Source organism: Microcaecilia unicolor, chromosome 4 (genome assembly GCF_901765095.1).
Source record: "Microcaecilia unicolor chromosome 4, aMicUni1.1, whole genome shotgun sequence".
NCBI lineage: Eukaryota > Metazoa > Chordata > Amphibia > Gymnophiona > Siphonopidae > Microcaecilia > Microcaecilia unicolor.
In genome coordinates, this window is record NC_044034.1 from 84,379,088 (window position 1) to 84,403,645 (window position 24,558).

At 45.1% G+C, this 24,558-nt stretch overlaps 1 protein-coding gene across 10 annotated transcripts in view; it reads right to left on the bottom strand.

Moving 5' to 3' along the window:
• SUPT20H (SPT20 homolog, SAGA complex component) overlaps positions 1-24,558 on the bottom strand; it is a 167,924-nt gene that overhangs the window by 31,786 nt on the left and 111,580 nt on the right. For 7 of the 10 annotated variants that reach the window (XM_030200390.1, XM_030200392.1, XM_030200395.1 and 4 more), the window contains 2 exons: positions 22,123-22,426; positions 438-589 (listed from right to left, as the gene is read on the bottom strand). In XM_030200390.1, coding sequence (XP_030056250.1) covers positions 438-589; positions 22,123-22,426 — 456 coding nt within the window. The remainder of the gene's footprint in view (positions 1-437; positions 590-22,122; positions 22,427-24,558) is intronic. The other 3 variants (XM_030200396.1, XM_030200398.1, XM_030200393.1) reach the window with 1 other exon arrangement.

Below are 24,558 nucleotides of genomic sequence, written 5' to 3' on the forward strand. Positions count from 1 at the left end.
AACAAAAAAAAAAACCCCAACAAAAATAAGTTAGAGCAGGTGCTTTAACACTAAAGCAGGGTTTCTCGACCCAGTCCTCAGGAAACATCTAATCAGTTTTTTAGGATACCTACAATGAATATGCATGAGATAAATTTGCATACAAATAGTTGGGCATCCAAATCTCTCTCATGCATATTCATTGTGAGACTAGGTTAAGAACCCCTGCACTAAAACTGTATCTCTCAAATACCACAACACATGAACAAAGTAATTTTGCTTTAAAAAGGCTGAAAGTTTCTTCTGCTCAGAGCTGAAGAAAAAACAAAAGACCATCCAAACCTAATATCCGTTTGCACCAAAAATCATTTTCTGAGTTATGATAGGTGATGTTTCAGTCAACATTTTCCTTCTGGACTCTGAACTAAAATGTCTTGAGGAAAATCATGTATACTAACCTGCTTGAGCGGCAGACTGCATGGTGGCTGGCAATGCACTCGACACCAGCCCTCCTGATGGTAAAATATTACTCAGATTTAAGCCTGCAGTGTTTATGGCACCAGCTTTACACCCTAGCATGGGATTAGAGCCAATCAATGTCTGTGGACCACTGGAGAAGGAAAAAAAAACCACAGGGTATAAGTGTGTTAGAAATTTGTATTCAAGGAGAAGTTAGGTCTTACCTAATGATTTTCTTGCCATCAATCCTTCCCACTATTCCAGAACCTGTGGGATAGTTGTGTCCATCAACCAGCAGATGGAGATAGAGAACTGAAAACTGAGCTGAGACATCTCTCTTGGCATCCAGTTCAGCTCCTCAGTATTTACACAGACAAGCAGAAAAGAAACTCAGAATAAACACAAACTTAAACTCGCTAACCTAACACTAACCAGAAGCGCAAACATGTGTGGACCTCTCATTTCTGGACAACTTTTGAGAACAAGAGATATGTGTAGGAAACACCATGCAAGGTGACAATTATTTGACCCATTACTTCACAGCCACTAAACATTTCAGAAACCCTGGGTGGGCCTCTGGAATAGTGGAAAGAAAATCATCAGGTAAGACTTCATTGCATTACATAGCGTCTCACTATTACAGAACCTGTGTGATGTTTAAAAGCAATTCCTAGAAGTGGGCGGGATCCTGGTGCTGCTGCCCTGAGGACCGAAGTCCCAAAACTGGTTCCCGAGGTATGCAGTGTTGACCGTGTCGCCAGCTTGCAAATATCTGTTGGAGACAGTAAGGTAGTCTCTGCCCAAGATGTCACTGTATGCCTCGTAGAATCAGCCTTCAAGGCCTGAGGAGACTGCTTCTCCACAATCAAATAAGTTGACGCGATAGTCTCCTTTGGCCATCTAGCAATTGTAGGCTTAGAAGCCATGAGGCCAAGCTTCTGTTTACCAAAAAGCAAAACAGTCTGTCCAATTTGCAAAATCATGACTTGCAGATATCTAATGAGGACTCTACGCACATTGAGAAGCTTCAAGGAAGAATACAGAGCCTCTTCTTTCTTTCTGCTAAAGGATTGAAGCTCCACAGAAAATATGCCAATACCACTATATGCATGGAAACCCTCACCTCTGAAAAGCAAAAAAAAAAAACAAAAAAAAAAAGGGATCCTGACAAGGGAGAGCCTGAAGCTCCGAAACCCTAAGTGGCGATGCAACAGTTACCAAGAACTCTGTCTTTAGTGTAAGATCTTTCAAGGAAGCCTTCTGGAGTGGCTCAAAAGAAGAGCCTGAAGGGCTAAATTAAGGTTCTACTCTCGATATGGCATATGAAAAGAGAGGACGCAAGCAGCCTACTCCCCATAAAAAAATTCAAATAATATTCGGGTGAGCCACATAAGAGGTTTTCTGTAGTCAGTTCCTGAAATGGGTCAAAGCCACGAACTTTTACAGAACCCCAAACCAATCCTTTCTGAAGACCTCCAAGGATGTAGAATGTTTCCAAGCCTGAAACAAGGTAGCAATGATCGAATCAGAATAATCTTTTTGTCTCAACTGAGCCCTTTCAACGGCCAATCCATAAGACCAAAGGGGAATGGATCATCCATGTGCACTGGACCTTGATTCAGTAGGCCATGTACCTGCAGAAGACAGAGAGGACCCTTGTCCAGCAATTGAATCAGGTCTGCATACACTTTACACTGGACTTATAGCCCACAAATGCCATGAATAGTTCTACGCTGGTCACAAACAAAAAAAAGAAGTGAACCAGTTGCTCAGATGATACATAGATCAATAAGTACAATAAGTCATCAACAACAACAAAAATTCAGTACAAAAACCTTGAAATTATACTTGAAAATATGTCTTAAATAAAATCTTAAATGACTTTCTAAGAAGTAAATAATCACTCATCATACATAGTTCCGATGGTAATGATACTGCCTGATAAGATAAAGAAGTTAGTACATAAGTAATGCCACACTGGGAAAAGACCAAGAGTCCATCGAGCCCAGCATCCTGTCCACAACAGCGGCCAATCCAGGCCAAGGGCACCTGGCAAGCTTCCCAAACGTACAAATATTCTATACATGTTATTCCTGGAATTGTGTATTTTTCCCAAGTCCATTTAGTAGTGGTTTATGGACTTGTCCTTTAGGAAACCGTCTAACCCGCTTTTAAACTCTGTCAAGCTAACCGTCTTCATCACGTTCTCCGGCAACGAATTCCAGAGTTTAATTATGCGTTGGGTGAAGAAACATTTTCTCCGATTTGTTTTAAATTTACTACACTGTAGTTTCATCGCACGCCCCCTAGTCCTAGTATTTTTGGAAAGCGTGGACACTTCACATCCACCTGTTCCACTCCACTCATTTTATATACCTCTATCATGTCTCCCCTCAGCCGTCTCTTCTCCAAGCTGAAAAGCCCTAGCCTCCTTAGTCTTTCTTCATAGGGAAGTCGTCCCATTCCTGCTATCATTTTAGTCGCTCTTCGCTGCACCTTTTCCAATTCTGTTGACAAAAATCTCTTAAAACTAATCTTATAAACTAAAAGAAAGTGTAACAAGAGTCGACTATGCAAACTGATTTATTGCTGGTGAAAACATTAGCCTTTTCACAAAATATGGAGCCTCATTTGCAACATCCTAAAGATAATAGACCTTAAACTCCACCCACGGCCACACCGGCAGAAAATCCGGGGCTATGAGAATTATTCAACCATGGTGCAATGCGATCCTTTTCAACACGTGGCCTACCATGGGTCAAGGAGGGAAGACATATGGTAGATGAATAAGTACATAAGTATTGCCATACTGGGAAAGACCAAAGGTCCATCAAGCCCAGCATCCTGTTTCCAACAGTGGCCAATCCAGGTCACAAATACCTGGCAAGATCCCAAAAAAGTACAAAATATTTTATACTGCTTATCCCAGAAATAGTGGATTTTCCCCAAGTCCATTTAATAATGGTCTATGGACTTTTCCTTTAGGAAGCTGTCCAAACCTTTTTTTAAACTCCGCTAAGCTAACCGCCTTTACCACATTCTCCGGCAACGAATTCCAGAGTTTAATTACACGTTGAGTGAAGAAACATTTTCTCCAATTTGTTTTAAATTTACTACATTGTAGCTTCATCGCATGCCCCTTAGTTCTAGTATTTTTGTAAAGCGTAAACAGACGCTTCACATCTACCCATTCCACTCCACTTATTATTTTATAGACCTCTCATATCTCCCCTTAGCCGCCTTTTCTCCAAGCTGAAGAGCCCTAGCCGCTTTAGCCTTTCCTCATTCGTCCCATCCCCTTTATTATTTTCGTCACCCTTCTCTGCACCTTTTCTAATTCCACTATATCTTTTTTGAGATGCGGCGACCTGAATCTCTGGCCAGGGCTGCATTAGGGTATTAATCCTCATCGAGCCCAATTCTTTCCAACGGCTGTAGAACTTAGGCACTTTGGCATTCCTTTTCATTGCTATCAAGTCCAGAAGCGGAGAACCCCATCGGTCCACTACCAACACCTGGCTAGCTAGTTCCCATTCTCCTGGGTCCAAGGAGTGTCTGCTGAGAAAATCTGCCTCCACATTCAAGGACCCCACAATGTGAGCTGTCAACAAACAGAGATTTTTCTCTGCCAAACTCATGAGGGAAACCATATCCATCGCCTTTCGAATGCAGGTCCCGCCAAACAGGCCAACCCCACTTCCAGCTGGGCATTATGGCGCCCATCTTGTATTGCCGACTGCTGATGCCACTTCAGGCATGTTCTTGCCATGAACGAGTTGCACACTGTTGCTTGAAGGCCCAAAGAGGCCAATTCAAAAGCTTGTATCAGTAAGCCTTCTACCTTCATATTCTGTAGGTCTTTTAGGGCAATGCTTTCTTCCAATGACAAGGTGGTCGTCTTAGTCATCGCTGTGACCAAGGAGATCACCCTGGGAAGCTGCAATTTTTCTCCTCTGGAACTAACGAGAAGAGCTGAGTCATGGCTCTTCCCATTCTCAGCCCTGCATCTGGTGAGATCCATTCTGCTGTAAATCAGCTCCTGAATGTCTGGATGCATCGGGAAGACCTTAGAAAGACCTCTAAGTCCACTTATGATCAACAAAGAAGGAACTCCTGATGCTGAAGCAGAACGTTCTTCAATGGAAAGCACTGCCAGTACCTCAGAAACAAGAGTACTGTTTCATAAAGAGGAGCTCAACCTCAGTACTTCCTGATCACCCCCCCCCCCCCTCAGGATGGAATTCTCCCTCCTCTAATGGCTCCCCTGAATAGACTGAGGTTACATCAGATATGGAGGGAGAAGCAGAGACAGTCTCATCTGCCCACTTCTGGAGGTAATGAGATCTCTTAGGAACTGGAGGGGCAGTGGGGTGAGAAACTGAAGCATCTTGCAGCATCACTGACTGTCCCTGATGTATGAGCAATATAAACTCTGGAGAAAACAGAGATCCCGATGCAGCTGAATGCTCTGTCAGGCCCTGAAGTTGTGCTCCGTGCATGATCAGACAAAGGCTGCTCCTCACTGCCCGACGGCCCCAACAAAATGGCACCCATTCCCGCACTCTTCTGCATCAAAATATGCACCAGCTCTGTCAAAAGATCCCTGCATATTCAGATGCTGCGTTGAATCTGAAGAAAACGTGCTGCCACTGACTTTTTTCTTCCATGTCCTACAGGATTCTTGACTCGCACACACTGCAAAGCTCCGATGCCAGCCAGTGGGTCCCATAGCAGGAACACTGCTTAACTGCCTCTGCTTGAGTCATTATTCCCCCCCAACTGTAACAAGCACAGCAAGTGTCCCAAGCGGTGAGTCAGGATTGCTCCCCTGCACCAAACAGAACTTGAGGTCCTCCAAGCGGTTATGAGTCAAACTTTAGTCAGACTTACCACTGCCTACTGCTTCCCCCGTCCCCCCAAGCTCACAGTCTCCACAAGACTTACCACAGATGAGAAAGGATCGGGACTGATACTCTGTCCCGTGCTCTCCAGCAAACCTTTTTCCTTCTTAAGGCTGTTGTGCTGGAAAAGGACAGTTCCACAGGAAATAGGAGGGAGGAAAGAAGTAAGCTTGTGGGGCACCAGAGACAGGGATCTGAAGACCTCAAGATATGACTGCAGACTCAAGCTACCTGCAAAGCTCAACTGGGGACCAGTTGACCAACTAGATTAGGAGCAAAGCACTCAGACCCAGAGGCTAAAAAACGTGTCCATCCACCTCCTGGAGATAGAAAATACTGAGGAGCTGGACTGGATGCCGAGAGATATTTCTCAGCTCAGATTTCCGTTCTTTATCTCTACCTGCTGGTTGATGGGCACAACTATCCCACAGGTTCTGGAATAGCAGGAAGTTATGTAATGGAAAAACTCTGTATATTGCAAGGTTACAAATCATTCAACGCTTATCAACCATGCAAATAAAACAATCTAATAAAATCAAACCCACTCCTCAAAAAAACTATCCATTTGAGCCCTAATGATATGAAACCTTTTTCTCAACTCTTAAAAACATCACCCTCCTTCAGTAACTACCTACACTGCAACTCACAGCCCAATAGTGAGCCATATCTTCAACTTCTGCACGAGAGACATACAAGGACTAGGGAGTGTACAATGAAGCCATTAAGTAGTAAGTTTAAAACAAATAGGAGAAAATATTTCTTGACTCAACCAACATGTAATTAAACTCTGGCATTTGTTGCTAGAGAATGTGGTAAAAGCAGTTAGCTTAGCAGGATTAAAAAAAGGTTTGGATACATTTCTAAAATAAAAGTCTATAAGCCATTATTAAGATGGACTTGGGGACTATCCACTGCTTATTTCTAGGATAAGCAGCATAAAATTTGTTTTACTCTTCTGGAATCTTGCCAAGTACTATGACCTGGATTGGCCACTGTTGAAAACAGAATGCTGGCCTGGATGGACCTTTGGTCTGTCCCAGTATGGCAATGCTTATGCTCTTATGTCACCTCTTGTCTCAGTTTGACTGGCATATTGTTCCACAGAGTGGGCACTGAATATACCCATATATTAAAGCAGGCCTGTTTCCTTTGGTCTAATTCAGTTGGGAGTCCTTTGTTAGACAAAGAATCTCAGTCTAAATGAAATTGTTGAAGAGGGTTTTTTTTTTTTTAATTTTCTTATTGTCACTTAGATGGTGGTTTAATTAGACCAAGTAGTGTTAACTTTGGTTTATGTAGTGCAATGCATTTGCCGATTTCTTGATTTTGATTTATTATGATGTGAATTTTCTTTGTCTCTTCTCATTTATGTGGACTGGAATTTATTTCTTGCTATGTTAAGAATTTGAAAATATTGAAAAAATAAAGCAGGCAAGAGAGTCAAGGAACAAAACCTGCTGTGAAGGAACCACTAAAAGAGCTCTCTGCCTGGACCTCAGCTCCCAAGATGACACCAACTAATTCGTTAAAGAATATTTTGTACCTGTCCCCAATCGATAAACCAAAGTCAGCAGCTTAAATTTAGCTGTAGTTAGTATGGGCAGCCAAAGGAGCGGATATAAAAATGAGACCAGTGCTAACAAAGCAGATCATCACAAATTGTCCTGACTATAGTGTGACAACATTTGGAACTTATGGACAGTTTTAGCAGAAACTAAGCCAGAAGCATTCTGAGCTGGAAGTTGAACACTAGTGAAAGGTTTGTACTGTATTACAAATGGGCAAATCTGTCTTGGGTTCTTGCATTCTTTAAATAGCAAATGCCAGAGTGCCACTGTAAATGTGACTAATTAGAACAAGATATTGCTACAGATGAGAAGGATAGCGAATGCTACATACCTGTAGAAGGTATTCTCCGAGGACAGCAGGCTGATTGTTCTCACTGATGGGTGACGTCCACGGCAGCCCCTCCAATCGGAATCTTCACTAGCAAAAGCCTTTGCTAGCCCTCGCGCGGCCATCTTCCCGCCCGAAACCGGCTCGTGCCGGCCAGTCTCATATGTAGCAAGACAAAGAGAAGGGAAGACACAATTCCAAAGGGGAGGCGGGCGGGTTTGTGAGAACAATCAGCCTGCTGTCCTCGGAGAATACCTTCTACAGGTATGTAGCATTCGCTTTCTCCGAGGACAAGCAGGCTGCTTGTTCTCACTGATGGGGTATCCCTAGCCCCCAGGCTCACTCAAAACAACAACCATGGTCAATTGGGCCTCGCAACGGCGAGGACATAACTGAGATTGACCTAAAAAATTTACCAACTAACTGAGAGTGCAGCCTGGAACAGAACAAACAGGGCCCTCGGGGGGTGGAGTTGGATCCTAAAGCCCAAACAGGTTCTGAAGTACTGACTGCCCGAACCGACTGTCGCGTCGGGTATCCTGCTGCAGGCAGTAATGGGATGTGAATATGTGGACAGATGACCATGTCGCAGCTTTGCAAATCTCTTCAATAGTGGCTGACTTCAAGTGGGCTACCGACGCTGCCATGGCTCTAACATTATGAGCCGTGACATGACCCTCAAGAGCCAGCCCAGCCTGGGCGTAAGTGAAGGAAATGCAATCTGCTAGCCAATTGGATACGGTGCGTTTTCCTACAGCCACTCCCCTCCTGTTGGGATCAAAAGAAACAAACAATTGGGCGGACTGTCTGTTGGGCTGTATCCGCTCCAAATAGAAGGCCAATGCTCTCTTGCAGTCCAATGTGTGCAGCTGACGTTCAGCAGGGCAGGAATGAGGACGGGGAAAGAATGTTGGCAAGACAATTGACTGGTTCAGATGGAACTCCGACACACCCTAACCTTTGGCAAGAACTTAGGGTGAGTGCGGAGGACTACTCTGTTATGATGAAATTTGGTGTAAGGGGCCTGGGCTACCAGGGCCTGAAGCTCACTGACTCTACGAGCTGAAGTAACTGCCACCAAGAAAATGACCTTCCAGGTCAAGTACTTCAGATGGCAGGAATTCAGTGGCTCAAAAGGAGGTTTCATCAGCTGGGTGAGAACGACATTGAGATCCCATGACACTGGAGGAGGCTTGACAGGGGGCTTTGACAAAAGCAAACCTCTCATGAAGCGAACAACTAAAGGCTGTCCTGAGATCGGCTTACCTTCCACACGGTAATGGTATGCACTGATTGCACTAAGGTGAACCCTTACAGAGTTGGTCTTGAGACCAGACTCAGACAAGTGCAGAAGGTATTCAAGCAGGGTCTGTGTAGGACAAGAGCGAGGATCTAGGGCCTTGCTGTCACACCAGACGGCAAACCTCCTCCATAGAAAGAAGTAACTCCTCTTAGTGGAATCTTTCCTGGAAGCAAGCAAGATGCGGGAGACACCCTCTGACAGACCCAAAGAGGCAAAGTCTACGCTCTCAACATCCAGGCCGTGAGAGCCAGGGACCGGAGGTTGGGATGCAGAAGCGCCCCTTCATCCTGTGTGATGAGGGTCGGAAAACACTCCAATCGCCACGGTTCTTCGGAGGACAACTCCAGAAGAAGAGGGAACCAGATCTGACGCGGCCAAAAAGGAGCAATCAGAATCATGGTGCCTCGGTCTTGCTTGAGTTTCAACAAAGTCTTCCCCACCAGAGGTATGGGAGGATAAGCATACAGCAGACCCTCCCCCCAGTCCAGGAGGAAGGCATCCGATGCCAGTCTGCCGTGGGCCTGAAGCCTGGAACAGAACTGAGGGACTTTGTGGTTGGCTCGAGATGCGAAGAGATCCACCAAGGGGGTGCCCCACACCTGGAAGATCTGTCGCACTACACGAGAATTGAGCGACCACTCGTGAGGTTGCATAATCCTGCTCAACCTGTCGGCCAGACTGTTGTTTACGCCTGCCAGATATGTGGCTTGGAGCACCATGCCGTGACGGCGAGCCCAGAGCCACATGCTGACGGCTTCCTGACACAGGGGGCGAGATCCAGTGCCCCCCTGCTTGTTGACGTAATACATGGCAACCTGGTTGTCTGTCTGAATTTGGATAATTTGGTGGGACAGCCGATCTCTGAAAGCCTTCAGAGCGTTCCAGATCGCTCGCAACTCCAGAAGATTGATCTGCAGATCGCGTTCCTGGAGGGACCAGCTTCCTTGGGTGTGAAGCCCATCAACATGAGCTCCCCATCTCAGGAGAGACGCATCCGTTGTCAGCACTTTTTGTGGCTGAGGAATTTGGAAAGGACGTCCCAGAGTCAAATTGGACCAAATCGTCCACCAATACAGGGATTTGAGAAAACTCGTGGACAGGTGGATCACGTCTTCTAGATCCCCAGCAGCCTGAAACCACTGGGAAGCTAGGGTCCATTGAGCAGATCTCATGTGAAGGCGGGCCATGGGAGTCACATGAACTGTGGAGGCCATATGGCCCAGCAATCTCAACATCTGCCGAGCTGTGATCTGCTGTGACGCTCGCACCTGCAAGACGAGGGACAACAAGTTGTTGGCTCTCGCCTCTGGGAGATAGGCGCGAGCTGTCCGAGAATCCAGCAGAGCTCCTATGAATTCGAGTTTCTGCACTGGGAGAAGATGGGACTTTGGATAATTTATCACAAACCCCAGTAGCTCCAGGAGGCGAATAGTCATCTGCATGGACTGCAGGGCTCCTGCCTCGGATGTGTTCTTCACCAGCCAATCGTCGAGATATGGGAACACGTGTACCCCCAGTCTGCGAAGTGCCGCTGCTACTACAGCCAAGCACTTTGTGAACACCCTGGGCGCAGAGGCGAGCCCAAAGGGTAGCACACAGTACTGGAAGTGACGTGTGCCCAGCTGAAATCGCAGATACTGTCTGTGAGCTGGCAGTATCGGGATGTGTGTGTAGGTGTCCTTCAACTCCAGAGAGCATAGCCAATTGTTTTCCTGAATCATGGGGAGAAGGGTGCCCAGGGAAAGCATCCTGAACTTTTCTTTTACGAGATATTTGTTCAGGGCCCTTAGGTCTAGGATGGGACGCATCCCCCCTGTTTTCTTTTCCACAAGGAAGTACCTGGAATAGAATCCCAGCCCTTCCTGCCCGGATGGCACGGGCTCGACCGCATTGGCGCTGAGAAGGGCGGAGAGTTCCTCTGCAAGTACCTGCTTGTGCTGGAAGCTGTAAGACTGAGCTCCTGGTGGACAATTTGGAGGTTTGGAGGCCAAATTGAGGGTGTATCCTTGCCGGACTATTTGAAGAACACACTGATCGGAGGTTATGAGAGGCCACCTTTGGTGAAAAGCTTTCAACCTCCCTCCGACAGGCAGGTCGCCCGGCACTGACACTTGGATGTCGGCTATGCTCTGCTGGAGCCAGTCAAAAGCTCGTCCCTTGCTTTTGCTGGGGAGCCGAGGGGCCTTGCTGAGTCGCACGCTGCTGACGAGAGCGAGCGCGCTGGGGCTTAGCCTGGGCCACAGGCTGTCGAGAAGGAGGATTGTACCTACGCTTGCCAGAAGAGTAGGGAACAGTCTTCCTTCCCCCGAAAAATCTTCTACCTGTGGAGGTAGATGCTGAAGGCTGCCGGCGGGAGAACTTGTCGAATGCGGTATCCCGCTGGTGGAGCTGCTCTACCACCTGTTCGACCTTCTCTCCAAAAATGTTATCCGCACGGCAAGGCGAGTCCGCAATCCGCTGCTGGAGTCTGTTCTCCAGGTCGGAGGCACGCAGCCATGAGAGCCTGCGCATCACCACACCTTGAGCAGCGGCCCTGGACGCAACATCAAAGGTGTCATACACCCCTCTGGCCAGGAATTTTCTGCACGCCTTCAGCTGCCTGACCACCTCCTGAAAAGGCTTGGCTTGCTCAGGGGGGAGCTTGTCCACCAAGCCCGCCAACTGCCGCACATTGTTCCGCATATGTATGCTCGTGTAGAGCTGGTAGGACTGAATTTTGGCCATGAGCATAGAAGAATGGTAGGCCTTCCTCCCAAAGGAGTCTAAGGTTCTAGAGTCTTTGCCCGGGGGCGCCGAAGCATGCTCCCTAGAACTCTTAGCCTTCTTTAGGGCCAAATCCACAACTCCAGAGTCATGAGGCAACTGGGTGCGCATCAGCTCTGGGTCCCCATGGATTCGGTACTGGGACTCGATCTTCTTGGGAATGTGGGGATTAGTTAGAGGTTTGGTCCAGTTCGCCAGCAATGTCTTTTTCAGGACATGGTGCATGGGTACTGTGGACGCTTCCTTAGGTGGAGAAGGATAGTCCAGGAGCTCAAACATTTCAGCCCTGGGCTCGTCCTCCACAACCACCGGGAAGGGGATGGCCGTAGACATCTCCCGGACAAAGGAAGCGAAAGACAGACTCTCGGGAGGAGAAAGCTGCCTTTCAGGAGAGGGAGTGGGATCGGAAGGAAGACCCTCAGACTCCTCGTCAGAGAAATATCTGATGTCTTCTTCCTCTTCCCACGAGGCCTCACCCTCGGTGTCAGACACAAGTTCACGAACCTGTGTCTGCAACCGCGCCCGGCTCGACTCCGTGGAGCCACGTCCACGATGGGGGTGTCGAGAGGTAGACTCCCTCGCCCGCATCGGCGAAGCTCCCTCCGCCGACGTAGTCGGGGAGCCTTCCTGGGAGGCGACCGCAGTCGGTACCGCACGCGGCACTGACGCTGGCGACCTCACCCCGGGCGATGGACCAGCCGGCGCCACGCTCAACGGTACCGGTGGCGCAAGCACCGCCGGTACCGGAGGGGTAGTGCGCAACAGCTCTCCCAGAATCTCTGGGAGAACGGCCCGGAGGCTCTCGTTCAGAGCGGCTGCAGAAAAAGGCATGGAAGTCGATGCAGGCGTCGACGTCAGAACCTGTTCCGGGCGTGGAGGCTGTTCCGGGCTGTCCAGAGTGGAGCGCATCGACACCTCTTGGACAGAGGGTGAGCGGTCCTCTCGGTGCCGATGCCTGCTGGGTGCAGACTCCCTCGGCGACCCAGAGCTCTCGGTGCCGACACGGTAAGGGGACCGGTGTCGATGCTTCTTAGATTTTTTGCGAAGCACGTCACCGGCGCTTCCCGGCACCGACGAGGAGGACGTAGAATCCAGCCGTCTCTTCCTCGGGGCCGAGACCGAAGAGGGTCGATCTCGGGGGGGCTGTACCGCAGGAGCCCTCAGGGTAGGGGGAGACCCACCCGAAGGCTCACCGCCACCAGCAGGGGAATGGACAGCCCTCACCTGCACTCCAGACGAAGCACCACCGTCCGACATCAGCAGACGGGGTCCCGGTACCACCGACGTCGATACAGTCGTCCGATGTCTCAGCGCCGATGCAGAGGGTCGATGCCTCGATGCACTCGATGCACTGGCGGCCGAGGATGAAGGTCTGGATGCTGAAGACGTCGATGAACTCGATACCCCCGGTGTCGATGCCGACGAAGAGCCCGAGAACAAAAAGTTCCACTGGGCTAACCTCGCTACCTGAGTCCGCTTCTGTAAAAGGGAACACAGACTACAGGCCTGAGGGCGGTGCTCGGCCCTCAGACACCGAAGACACGAAGCGTGCCTGTCAGTGAGCGAGATTACCCGGGCGCACTGGGTGCACTTCTTGAAGCCACTGGAAGGCTTCGATGTCATGGGCGGAAAAATCACGCCGGCGAAATCAGGCACCAGAAAAATAGAGGGAAGGAAATTTCGACCGGGGCCTAAGTAAGGCCTACCCCGACAACGAAAGAAAACTTACCGGGGCGAAAAAAACTCGAACTACAGGAAGGGAAAAACCAAAAGAGGTCTTTCCGGAACAATTTTTAAAGTTTCTCACAGAAACGAGTCGAAAACGACGCGCGAGGTCGACTTTTCGGGGCACGAACGGCGAAACACAACCGTACCGAGCGCGGAGAAAAGAAGACTGGCCGGCACGAGCCGGTTTCGGGCGGGAAGACGGCCGCGCATGCGCGGCGCGCGAGGGCTAGCAAAGGCTTTTGCTAGTGAAGATTCCGATTGGAGGGGCTGCCGTGGACGTCACCCATCAGTGAGAACAAGCAGCCTGCTTATCCTCGGAGAAGTAATTTTTCACACCTAGACTATATACTTCAACAGGCACCCTTGGGAATGGCAGCATGTGACTGAGTGACTCATATACAGTTGTGGTGCACCAGTCAAGATATGAAAATTGAAATAAAACAGAGAACTGATTTATAAAGATGGATTACTTCCAGAGCTTCAATCTTCATTATTGTCCCCAGAAGTTAAAAAGGGAATGACAAGCACAGGAATAAAATAGTACATTATTATTTTCCTCAGAAAGGTTATGTGATTATATTAGATACTAATCCTTGGGAATTTGGTTATGGACAAATATTTATTTTTAAAAAAGGGACGAATAACGATACTGGGAGAGCAGTGAGTGAGATTGTTTTGCTCACTTGAAATACGTCACCTCTGATAAATTTTTCCTGAATCATTGAGATTGAGTGGGAATTTATGTAATACTGGGATCTGATTGATACTTATGCTATCCCTGCACAAAGAAATTAGCCTGCTTAAAGTGAAAGACTATAAACAGTTATCACCACGACCAAGCATGTTGCAGAGCTGAAGTAAAAATCCACAGCTGATCTCAGTTTGTATATAGCCAAGCTCACAAAAGAGTAGGTTTGTATGCCTAGTGTCTTCAGAGAAAGCTTATCTGTAAACAGGTGTTATCTAAAGACAAGCAAATATACCATGAGGGGCATTTTTGAAAGGGACATCCTCGTTTCGATTTGGACATCCTCGCAAATTGTCGTGATTCGGGGCGGGGAAACCCGTATTTTCAAAACAAGATGGATGTCCATCTTTCGTTTCAATAATACGGTCAGGGACGTCCAAATCCTGAAATTTGGTCATCCCTAGACTTGGTCGTTTCTGATTTTCGGCGATAATCTAAACTAAGGACGTCCATCTCAGAAACGACTAAATGGTCATGGGAGGAGCCAGCATTTGTAGTGCACTGGTCCCCCTGACATAAATTGCTCCCAGGTACATAGCTCCCTTACCTTGTGCACTGACTCCCAACCTGCCCCAAAGCCCAGCTGTTTCCTCCACAAACGTAACAGGTAGGGGGGATGGGCCTGGGTCCACCTGCATGAAGTGCACTGCACCCACTAAAACTGCTCCAGGGACCTGCATACTGCTGTGATGGACCTGAGTATGACATTTGAGGCTGGCAAATCAATATTTTGAAAGATATTTTTTGAGGGTGGGAGGGGGTTAGTGACCACTGGGGGAGTAAGGGGCGGTCATCCCAGATTCTCTTCGGTGGTCATCTGGTGCCTTGGTCGTAAGAAAAACACGACCAGGTAAAGTCGCCCAAGTGTTTGTCAGGGACGTCCTTGTTTCTTTCGATTATGGGTCGAGGACGTTCAAGTGTTAGGATTGCCCAAGTCCCGCCTTCGCTACGCCTCTGACATGCCCCCTTGAACTATGGCCACCTCTGCGACGGAAAGCAGTTGGGGACGTTCAAAATTGGCTTTCGATTATACCGATTTGGACGACCCTGCGAGGACACCCATCTTCCGATTTATGTCGAAAGATGAGCGTCCTTCTCTTTTGAAAATGAGCCTGCATGTGATGTAAATGGGACTTTCTAACAAAACTCGATTGTCAACTGTTGTCACTCATTGGTCATTGCAACATAAAAGGAAGAAAGAAATAACCACAGAAACATAGCACATGGCATCAGATATTGACCATATGGCCTATCCAGTTTGCCCATCCATCTCTTCCACTCCCACAGGATCTTTAAGGGAAAGGAACAGTAAATGGTATGAATGGGCAGACTGGATAGTGGTCTTTATCTGCCACCATTTTCTATGTTTCTATGAAACAAAAAAAAGCAAGCAATAACTAACGAGTGACAACAGTTTTTATTTATTTTTTAATTTTTGTTACATTTGTACCCCGCGCTTTCCCACTCATGGCAGGCTCAATGTGGCTTACATGGGGCAATGGAGGGTTAAGTGACTTGCCCAGAATCACAAGGAGCTGCCTGTGCCTGAAGTGGGAATCGAACTCAGTTCCTCAGTTCCCCAGGACCAAAGTCCATCACCCTAACCACTAGACCACTCCTCCACTCCAGTTTTTGGGCTGGGGAAAACCCTTTTTTCAGGTTTTTAACGTTGACAATGGGGAAGACAAGTCAATCATATTCGGTAAAACAAAATATGAAAGCGCCAAACCCCTAAGAGAAAGATTACACTTGCTTCCACTTAAAGAACGTATTACGTTTAAGGTCTGTACCCTGGTTCACAAAATCATCCACGGAGATGCTCCGACCTATATGACAGACCTGATTGACTTGCCATCCAGAAATGCTAAAAGATCAGCATGCACATTCCTGAATCTTCACTTCCCCAGTTGTAGAGGACTAAAATACAAACTAACATATGCATCTAGCTTCCCCTATATGAGCACACAGCTGTGGAACACATTGTCAATGGACCTGAAAATAATTTACTATCTAATCAACTTTCGCAAATCACTGAAGACCTATCTCTTCAACAAGGCATACCACAATGACCCATAATAGTAAACTGTAATACAACACCTCTTGATATCCAAAATGTTTTCTCCCTATGCTTATTGTTTAGTTCTTGTAGATCATCTATATTCTCTGTAGTATACAAATTGCATCTATACTCTGAAATGACGTTCTATTAATCTATCTGTTTAATCTACCAGGTCATCAATATTCTTTAGGTAACACCAACTGTCTCTTTTACTCTGTAATAGCGATCCACTATGCTTATTCACATAATCTATTAGGTTATCCATGTTCTCTATTTAATATCAACTGTACCTTTTTACTCTGGAGTGGCAAATGCCATGAAGGAACATTGTAAGCCACACTGAGCCTGCAAATAGGTGGGAAAATGTGGGGTACAAATGCAGCAAATAAATAAATAAATAATAAAAATGGACCACAGAAATGAACTCTATCCTCCTTGAATAGGCCGAAGAAAAAGTTCAAACTTCCTATCTTGACTGGACGCCATCTCTGGTCAATAATATGATGTGATTGTATGAACTAAATGCCATATCAGTCTTGCAAATCTTCCCCAAGGAGACAGACCTCAGAGTATGTGGAACTTCTATTATGTCTGAGCACTTAGAGCAGTACACTGAGGACATCAGCTGAAGTGACAAAGTCTCTGCTTGGGACCTGGTGTTTGCTGCTTTCAGCTACTAATACAAATCTTTGCAATTCTTGTCCAAACTCAAGTAGGGAGACTGAGATTAGGATCAATGTTTTTAGCTTACCCTTGGAGTGATTCACCAATACGACACTAAGGATCTTTTCAGTGATACCTGGTCACCAATGCAACTGTGGTTGGCTTCCTAGGCCACATCTTCTGCTTTTGAGACCACCTTCTTGAAGCGACTTAAAGTTCATCAGCAAGGGAAAATACAGAACCTGTTTTTCTGGGACCTAACTGTTCTAGGTAACATCCTACAGCATATTTTACAATTATAAGCATCAAGGTCCTGTTTGAAGCAGATGTAGCACACTGTCATGGTCAATGATGGATATCTTTTGTGCACACTAGTATGAAGAGAAGAACAGTTAATGTGAAGATGGCAAATCTTCTTTTAGAGAAAAGATGCCTTCAAAAAGAAAAATCAGCTGGAAGCCTGCCTAATACCTTGTTTTCTGCTTAAAACAGATCAGGAGTAGGAATGAAAATTTAGCAGATCATCAAAGAATGAAAATTTGTGGATACAAAAAAAACCTGACTGAGGAACTAAGAAGGTAATATAAAAAGTCTCTGGCTGAGGCTAGGAAAAAATTAGAACGGATGCTGAAGAAAGTCATAGAGTCTGCTGGAATATGTGTCACTGGGCAGACAGAAAACCAGAAATTGAGAACAGCTGTGAGCCTGCTCTGTAAATTTCATCCTTTTGGCACTATGCATGGTCACATGACCCACTTGGGCGACATTAAGTATCTCTTGTCTTCAGAGCAAAATATGTATTTCTTTTGTAGCTTTTTAAAGTTTCACAGTAAAAGGTATTCCCTCCCTGAGGCTTTCAAGTCCCCTAGCTGGGAACTATTTGCTCCACTGTGAATTCCTTTATGATAGGAGCCAGCAAGAGATTAGGAAATACAGGACCTGGAAATAGACTAGGCTTAGCTGTGCAAACATATTGTTTTAATTTCTCCTCTGATGTTTAACACAGGAGACAAAAAATCTGTTACAGTTTTGCCCATCTTTAGTTTAATTCCAAGCTTAATATATGCATTCAATTTTCACATGGAGAGACATCAAACCTCTCAAAGCACCATTCTGAATGTTACATTACTACTTTTGGATTTAGATAGCTACAAAAAAAGAAAAGGGTTCCTCAACTCGTGCTTGACCCCTGGCTGACATCTCTTGAAATAATGAAATGGAGGCTATAAAAGGAATGTGTTCATCACAATCAATACACTGACTCCACTTCAAAAAGTCATAGCTAGTGTTGATGGTGTCAGGCACTGCTTAGTTATGGCAGTTGTACTGATACTCAAGAAAACTGAAATCTGCAGATTGTCTTGGAGAAACATAAAAACCTTATAAAGAGAAAGATGTGCATCCGTTTTAGAACACACAGATTCCTTCTTCAGATCTAAAGAACACAACTGAAGAAGGCCCTGTGTGTGGTCTTGAAAACTCATGGCTCTTTTCATTTTTGGACAACTTTCATGCTGGTCCAACAAAAGTTATCAGCGCCTACAAAGAAACCATGAATCATTCATTACACTGTTTAGGCAGACTAATGTAGTCTCCCCAAACATCTGAAATTAATTATAATGCATTATGACACCTGGCTCAGGACAGGAAAGGACCTTGGGCAAAAAGAATGATTCACACTACTGGCTCTGACAGTCCATAAGAACTATGGTGAACAATAATGATTATGAAGATAATGATGCCACTCAAAATCCCTAATTGATAGCACAAAAGAAGTTGCTGGAAAAAGGACAGCAACTGGTGAAATATAAACTAATTTGACAAGGAAATGTGTAGAACAAAAGTTGCAAACATTAATAAAACCGTAAGCAGTTAAAAAAAAACAAAACAAAAACCCCAAACAAAAAGCCCAAACTATGGCATTCCTAGTCCGCATCATGACTTTACTCTTTCATTCATACTAATAAAAGATAGGTCTACTAATGGAAGCATATATGTTGCTATGGGGTGGTATGTGCCGCTCTCCAAAAATTGGCATCCTTAAAGAGGTTGGGCTGTGCAGTTCAAACCTGCTCCGGTTGAACTGTGGGGTTCTATATCTATGTAGTCCTGTGTGGTTCAAACATCTATTTCAACCATGTGGATCAAAACAAATGTTTGAATCATACAGGGCTCCAGACTAGAAAGCTGCACGGGAGTGGGGATACCCTCCAGATTTGCGGGGATCCCGCAGGGATATACCCAGGTCTTGTGGGGTCCCCCCAGAAATGCACAGCAATCTGAGCTTTGCCTCTCCTCCCCTGAGCCGCAGGGTGCCCTCCCGTCACATACCTCAAGCCACCCTGGTGGTCTAGTGGATTCTTTGGGGCAGGAAAGATCCCCAGTCTTTCCTGCTCTCTGCCGCATCATTATCTTTAAAATGGCTGCTGAGACTTTCAGCGGCGGCCTCGCAAGACTTCAGCGGAAGTCTCGGCAGTGATTTAAAAAAGCAATGTGGCAGCAACAGCGTCAGTGGCAGCAGGTAGGAAAGATTGAGGATCTTGCCTGCCCCGAAGAATCCACTAGACTACTGTCTTGAGATATGTGCTGGGAGGGCACCCAGGGCTGGAGGAGAGGTCTAGAATATGTATGTCTCCTCTTTTGTCTAACCTCCTTGGTAAAAAGGATGGAGGGAGTGTGGGTGGGTGCATGGAAGAGGGGGAAAAAGATTGGTAAGTGGAAATAGAGAACATGGGATTGAAGGGGATGGAGAGGAGAGGGGGACATGCTGCTCATGGATATGTGTATCTTAATTTTGTATTTAGAGTATGGAAGAAAATTATTTATGTTACTTTTACTAGTATTTTTACTGCTTATAGAATCTGTTTTTCTTGGGAGGGGGGCCAAGGTGACTGCAGAACGGCAAGGGAAGGGCAGGCCGGGGGCTGGGATGGAGAAAATTACTTGAGGTGGGGACGGGTTAGCTTCCCTACGGGGACAGGTTAGATTTCTGACCCCGTTCAACTCTACTACAGACACACAGTCCCACAGTTTAAACACAGCATGCTTGAATTGCATGGCTCTGCCTTTGTAAGGAGAGAAGGAGGGGCTGTGTGACCTGTTGTTGCCACCAGAGCTGCAGCCCCAGCTGGATCAGCTTACGGGTGGTGGGCCAAGGATGGGGTTTGGAGACCAGGGAGGTGGGAGGAGAAGGGGTACAGAACAGAAGACAGCTGAGACTCATGGACTTGGTGGGACAAAGCAGAAGAACTGAACTTGGTGATTTCAGCAGGACAGAGTTGAAAGGCAGAGCAGGGAATTATGGTTGGGAGAGTGGAAATCTGGAGGATTTAGTGAGAACATGGCAATTTTTAGATGGGTTAGGAGAATGAATGAGGGTGTGAAATGAGGGGAGTAAGAGAAAGGTAATAAACTGTGGGGAAAGGTTGAGACACAGTGTGAATAACCTGGAAGACTGGAGAGAAGATGAAAGGCATTGAAAAGGGAAAGGATATAACAGGAATAGAATGGGTTTCTGAAGGGGTTGAGTGAATGTGGAAATGGGGTTTAAAAAGATTGTGAGAGATAGTAGGAGATAGTGTAGAGAGTAAAAGAAAGAAGAATGGCTTGGAGGCAAGAGAAGGAAGAAGAAACAGGAATGGAGCTGGGGCTGGTGAGGAGATGGGGGAAGGTAATTGAGGACTAGGAAACAGGTCAGAGAGAGACAGAGAGAGGGCAGAAGGATGCTGGACAGGAGATGAGTGGGAGATGGGAAAAGTTGGTAGGTAGATGGTAGATGAAAACGAGACTAAGGGTTAGAGGATGAGAGAAAGGGAGAATGAGGGGTAAAAATCACATATGAGTGAATATAGAGAAAAGTTGAAGAAACATAAAATAAAGATCAGTGGCAGACAGATATAGAGAAGGAAGGTAAGAAGACAAGGGGCAAAGGAGAAATGGAAAGGGAAGGACTAACCTAACAAAAGTTGTTTTTTTTTTCAATTTTTGAGGTTTGGAATGTAGCAGTTTAGAGGAAACATACATCTCTTCTCTTTTTGTATTTTGCAAAACGTAGGGGTAAACACATTTGTTTCTCCTTTTTCAGTATTGTATTGCCCAGTCTAGCTTTATTTCACTTTTTGTGTGCATGTTTGTTTCTAATTTCTGGTTCTTATTCTATATTAGGTCAAGGTCTTTCTACGTTCTGAGTGTGTCATTGAGGTGAGGGATTCTGAATGGGTATTAGTTCCTGTGTAGGGATCTGCTTCCCCAATAGGAAGAGTATGAATGTTCTAAGGCCTGATGTAATAGTTGCTCTATGGACTTTTGTAGGTAGGGTTCTTACTTTTTTGAGTCCTAGCAGTTTTTGCTGATTTGGCATACTGTTTGCTAAATAGGTTCCGAGTATTTTTTTCTGCAGGGTTGTACGATACTCAAAGTGTCTGGTAGTGGAAAGTTAAGTATGTCACTCCTATACCACAGTTTTAACATTTATATATTTTTGTATGGTGAGCTGTAAGGGGAATGTCCTATCTTATGCTCTTAACTTCATTATTGGGGAAATGTAGAGAGTATATTACAGAACACAGTTGTGCATAGACCCTAGACTTCACTCACAGGTAGAAAAATTCATTGAATGATACTTTAACTGGTGGCTGAAATTGAGTGGGGTTAATTTATAAATAAAATATTTTTGGAACCTGTTTTAGGTATTTAATAGCCAATTTAAATGTGAGGAGAAGGAAGGGATGTGATGTGGGCAAGATGTGTGGAAATGTCACTTTGCCTTGCTCACTCTATTGCCTCCCCAAATACTTCTGTCTAGACAAGTTACTGCACGGAAGGAGGGGCACTTCATAGGAGAAGCCAGAAAAAAACTCTAGCATTTGCTTAAAGAATTAAAGATTTCCATTCTTTATTTTATACTCCACTACTTTCCTTTTCTTCGAGTGCACCAAGTCAGACAAACTACTCAACCCTACTCTTTTGGCAAGTTCCTATTATCTCTCCCTCTCCCCTAGGCAAAAGCTAGAGGAACAAGGAACAAGGGTCCATGAAAAGCTCCCCAAACAAACAACCTTCATGCACAATCCCTAGAAATATGATCCCTCAAAGTCTCCTCCACCCTCTATGAACTCTGTCTTTCTATTTACCCTTTACTTTATTTGAGGACGGAATAGAGCTCCTTTGGCAGCTATCTGAATGGTACTACTATATTTGCCCATCATGTGCTGCAATCCCAGCACCTAGATCTCTCTCCTTGTCTCGGGGGCCTGCAAACATTACCTGTGCAGGTCCTGGTGTGCCAAAAGTCTTAAGCTAGGTTGGGACATGAGCCTGGGCTGGCAGGCAGGCTTTATTTTTACACTTTTAGGCTTTGCATGGGCTTTTTATATATTGAATTTTCATGAGTTACCTTTTTGTGTGTCTTTTTCTCAGAATAATTCAGACCATTCCTTTTCACAGCTGTACAATCAAGTACTGTACTCAACTAATATGCAAAGATACTGCTATGGCCCCGTTGTTTGGAATTAGCAGTGCAAAACACCCAATATATTTTTTGACCAACATTATTATTTTATAATCTATGCAACCACTGTGATGAAAAATATAATAATCAACCACTAAAATGAAATAAACTTACCATACCGAGCCCACTACATTGATGAAATTCAGTCCTGTAGCGTTTGCCATGACCTGGGTGGATGAGGTTACCGTTGTAATGGACGTTGCTATAGTGGAAAGAGGTATGCCCATTACGGGCAATGCTTGGTTCAGGGACATTTGCTGTTGAGCAAATGGAGTTAACAACGTGGGCTGAGGGGTGAAGCCTGAATCTTGGGGAGTAGGGGTGACAGGAGTTGAGGTCAGAGCATCAGGAGGGTGTGGGGTTGATGAAGGGGTGTTGGTTGGCGTAGGAGTAGATGGTTTAGGAGTTCCAGATCCTGCTTGTTGAGAAAAATAAAGAATGCTAGTTTGTTATAAAAGGACAATTCTTCTTAAAAATAGAAATTAAGAAAGCGCTCAATCTTATATAACAATCCTAGTTTCTTCCAGTTTCCTAACAATACAGTGACACTAACTTTACACGACATGACTGTTTTTTCAGTTAGCCCTTACATATTATATAATACAAAACTTGGACAGCTGAAGCAATGTGAAATCCCAGTCATCGTATACAGCTATTGTATGTGCAACATACTTAGCAGCCAAATTAAGTAATTCAATAAAATACCCTTTGGAATAAGAGATACTAGCATGTGTTTGCAATCAGAATATAGTAGGTGAATTAAAACAGTCGTTTACACTTCATGCTTTTTCTTTTACGAAGTGCAATCTTATAACACACATCTATCCTTAGCACTGGCATAAATAAAGGTTGTTAACATCAGTACAAAGTTACCAGGTGCTTTCTCATTCCCAATTGTACAGGTGTTACGAGTGGGGTTGTATCCCTAATACACCTGGGGTGAGAGAGTCCCTCATTTATTATCAACAAACTTATACCAATATAATTTAATCCTCTTATTCCATCCAAGGGAATCTGGCTTCAGCAGAACAAACATGACCTTGGTACTAAGAACCCCGCCCTTGATTTTAGGGTTCTCAAGTTAGCTTTAAAAGCAGCACATAAATTCAGCAACTGTTTGCACAAGGCCTTGGCTTGATACTGCTTGTCTTTAGAAGATTTTGCCCTTGGTGACTCCCTTGTAAAATTACTACATGTTCTTGCATTGGGTCTACTATCCAAAAATGTATACTGCCATGAGATGAAACTGATCAAAAAGCACATTGTAGCACATTAAGTACAGTAATAACCTGGAAAGTCTGTCCCTTGACACAATCATTTCTAATGTTTGTTAAACACTGAAGATTATTTTCATAGTTTTCTCTACAGGTAAACAGCTGTCTACCCATGAAGAAACAGGCTGAAAACTGCAGCCCCATCCCCAAGACCAGAAATAAGCGATGAAGGGGCAGGGGGAATATGTGTGGACCTTTCATTCCGAAAATGCTGTGCATATGTTTCATGGATATATTTGCACCTGTTCAATTCCTGTGGCCATCATATTTTTGAAGGGAAACTTATGCAGGGTTAACCTTTGAAAATAAACTTGCAACCTACTGGGGTCTCAAAATTGCCCCAAATGCATCTGATTCAAGCACATACTAAGATGGCCTTATAAAATTCACAATATGACAAATCTGAAACCTGCCAAGGATTCCATGTTACTCTTGAACTGAAGAGGATTATTTCTATACGTTTGTAATGGGCATCAATTTTCACCTTTCAATGCACTGGGTGTCTTCCAAACAATAACATATATGAAGTGGGATAACATTAAATCCAAGTGAAAGACACAGCTAAGTCAACTTAAAAAAGGAATACTTTGAATTCAGACTTGAAATCCAGAAACATACTACTTCAGTAAATTATTATATATAGCAATTCCAGCTGTTTACACATACAATGGATAAAGTGAACGTTAAGAGCAATGCTTTTCTTTAATATGTGAAAACTGCAGCAGCTCTGTGGTTCCTTTTTTTGGTGAAGTGGCGAAAGTGTAGGGGCAATAAGCTTATATATCCAGCAGAATAGAGAAGACCTCAACAGGTTGTATCCGCGACCATGCTGCTAGCCATTTCTGGGCAATAAAATATGTGCTTATGCCTGAGAAAAAAAGGATCCCCAACATTTTTCTAAATAACCCCAAAACATCCTACTGCAGCAGAAACATCTGCCTCAAATTTGAGACATTTCTGATTATTTTAATTTCCTACAGGATGGAGCTCCAGCAGGTTGAGCTTGCAAGACAATTTAGCTCTTAATTAATTAAATCCCAGAATTCATTGAGCAAACAGCTCAGTGGCATTGAAGACTTCGTGAATATGTCATGGTTGAAGGAGCACACTTTGAACATAAATTATCAATTAACTAAGAATAAAACCCATTATACTAAATGTATTTTCAGAGGTCATACTAAATGTTTAAACAATTGCAAAGTGTTTTGAAACTATGTAAGGGGTCCTGTTTTTTTCCAGACACCATATAGGTGTATGCGTGTGTACATATGAACAT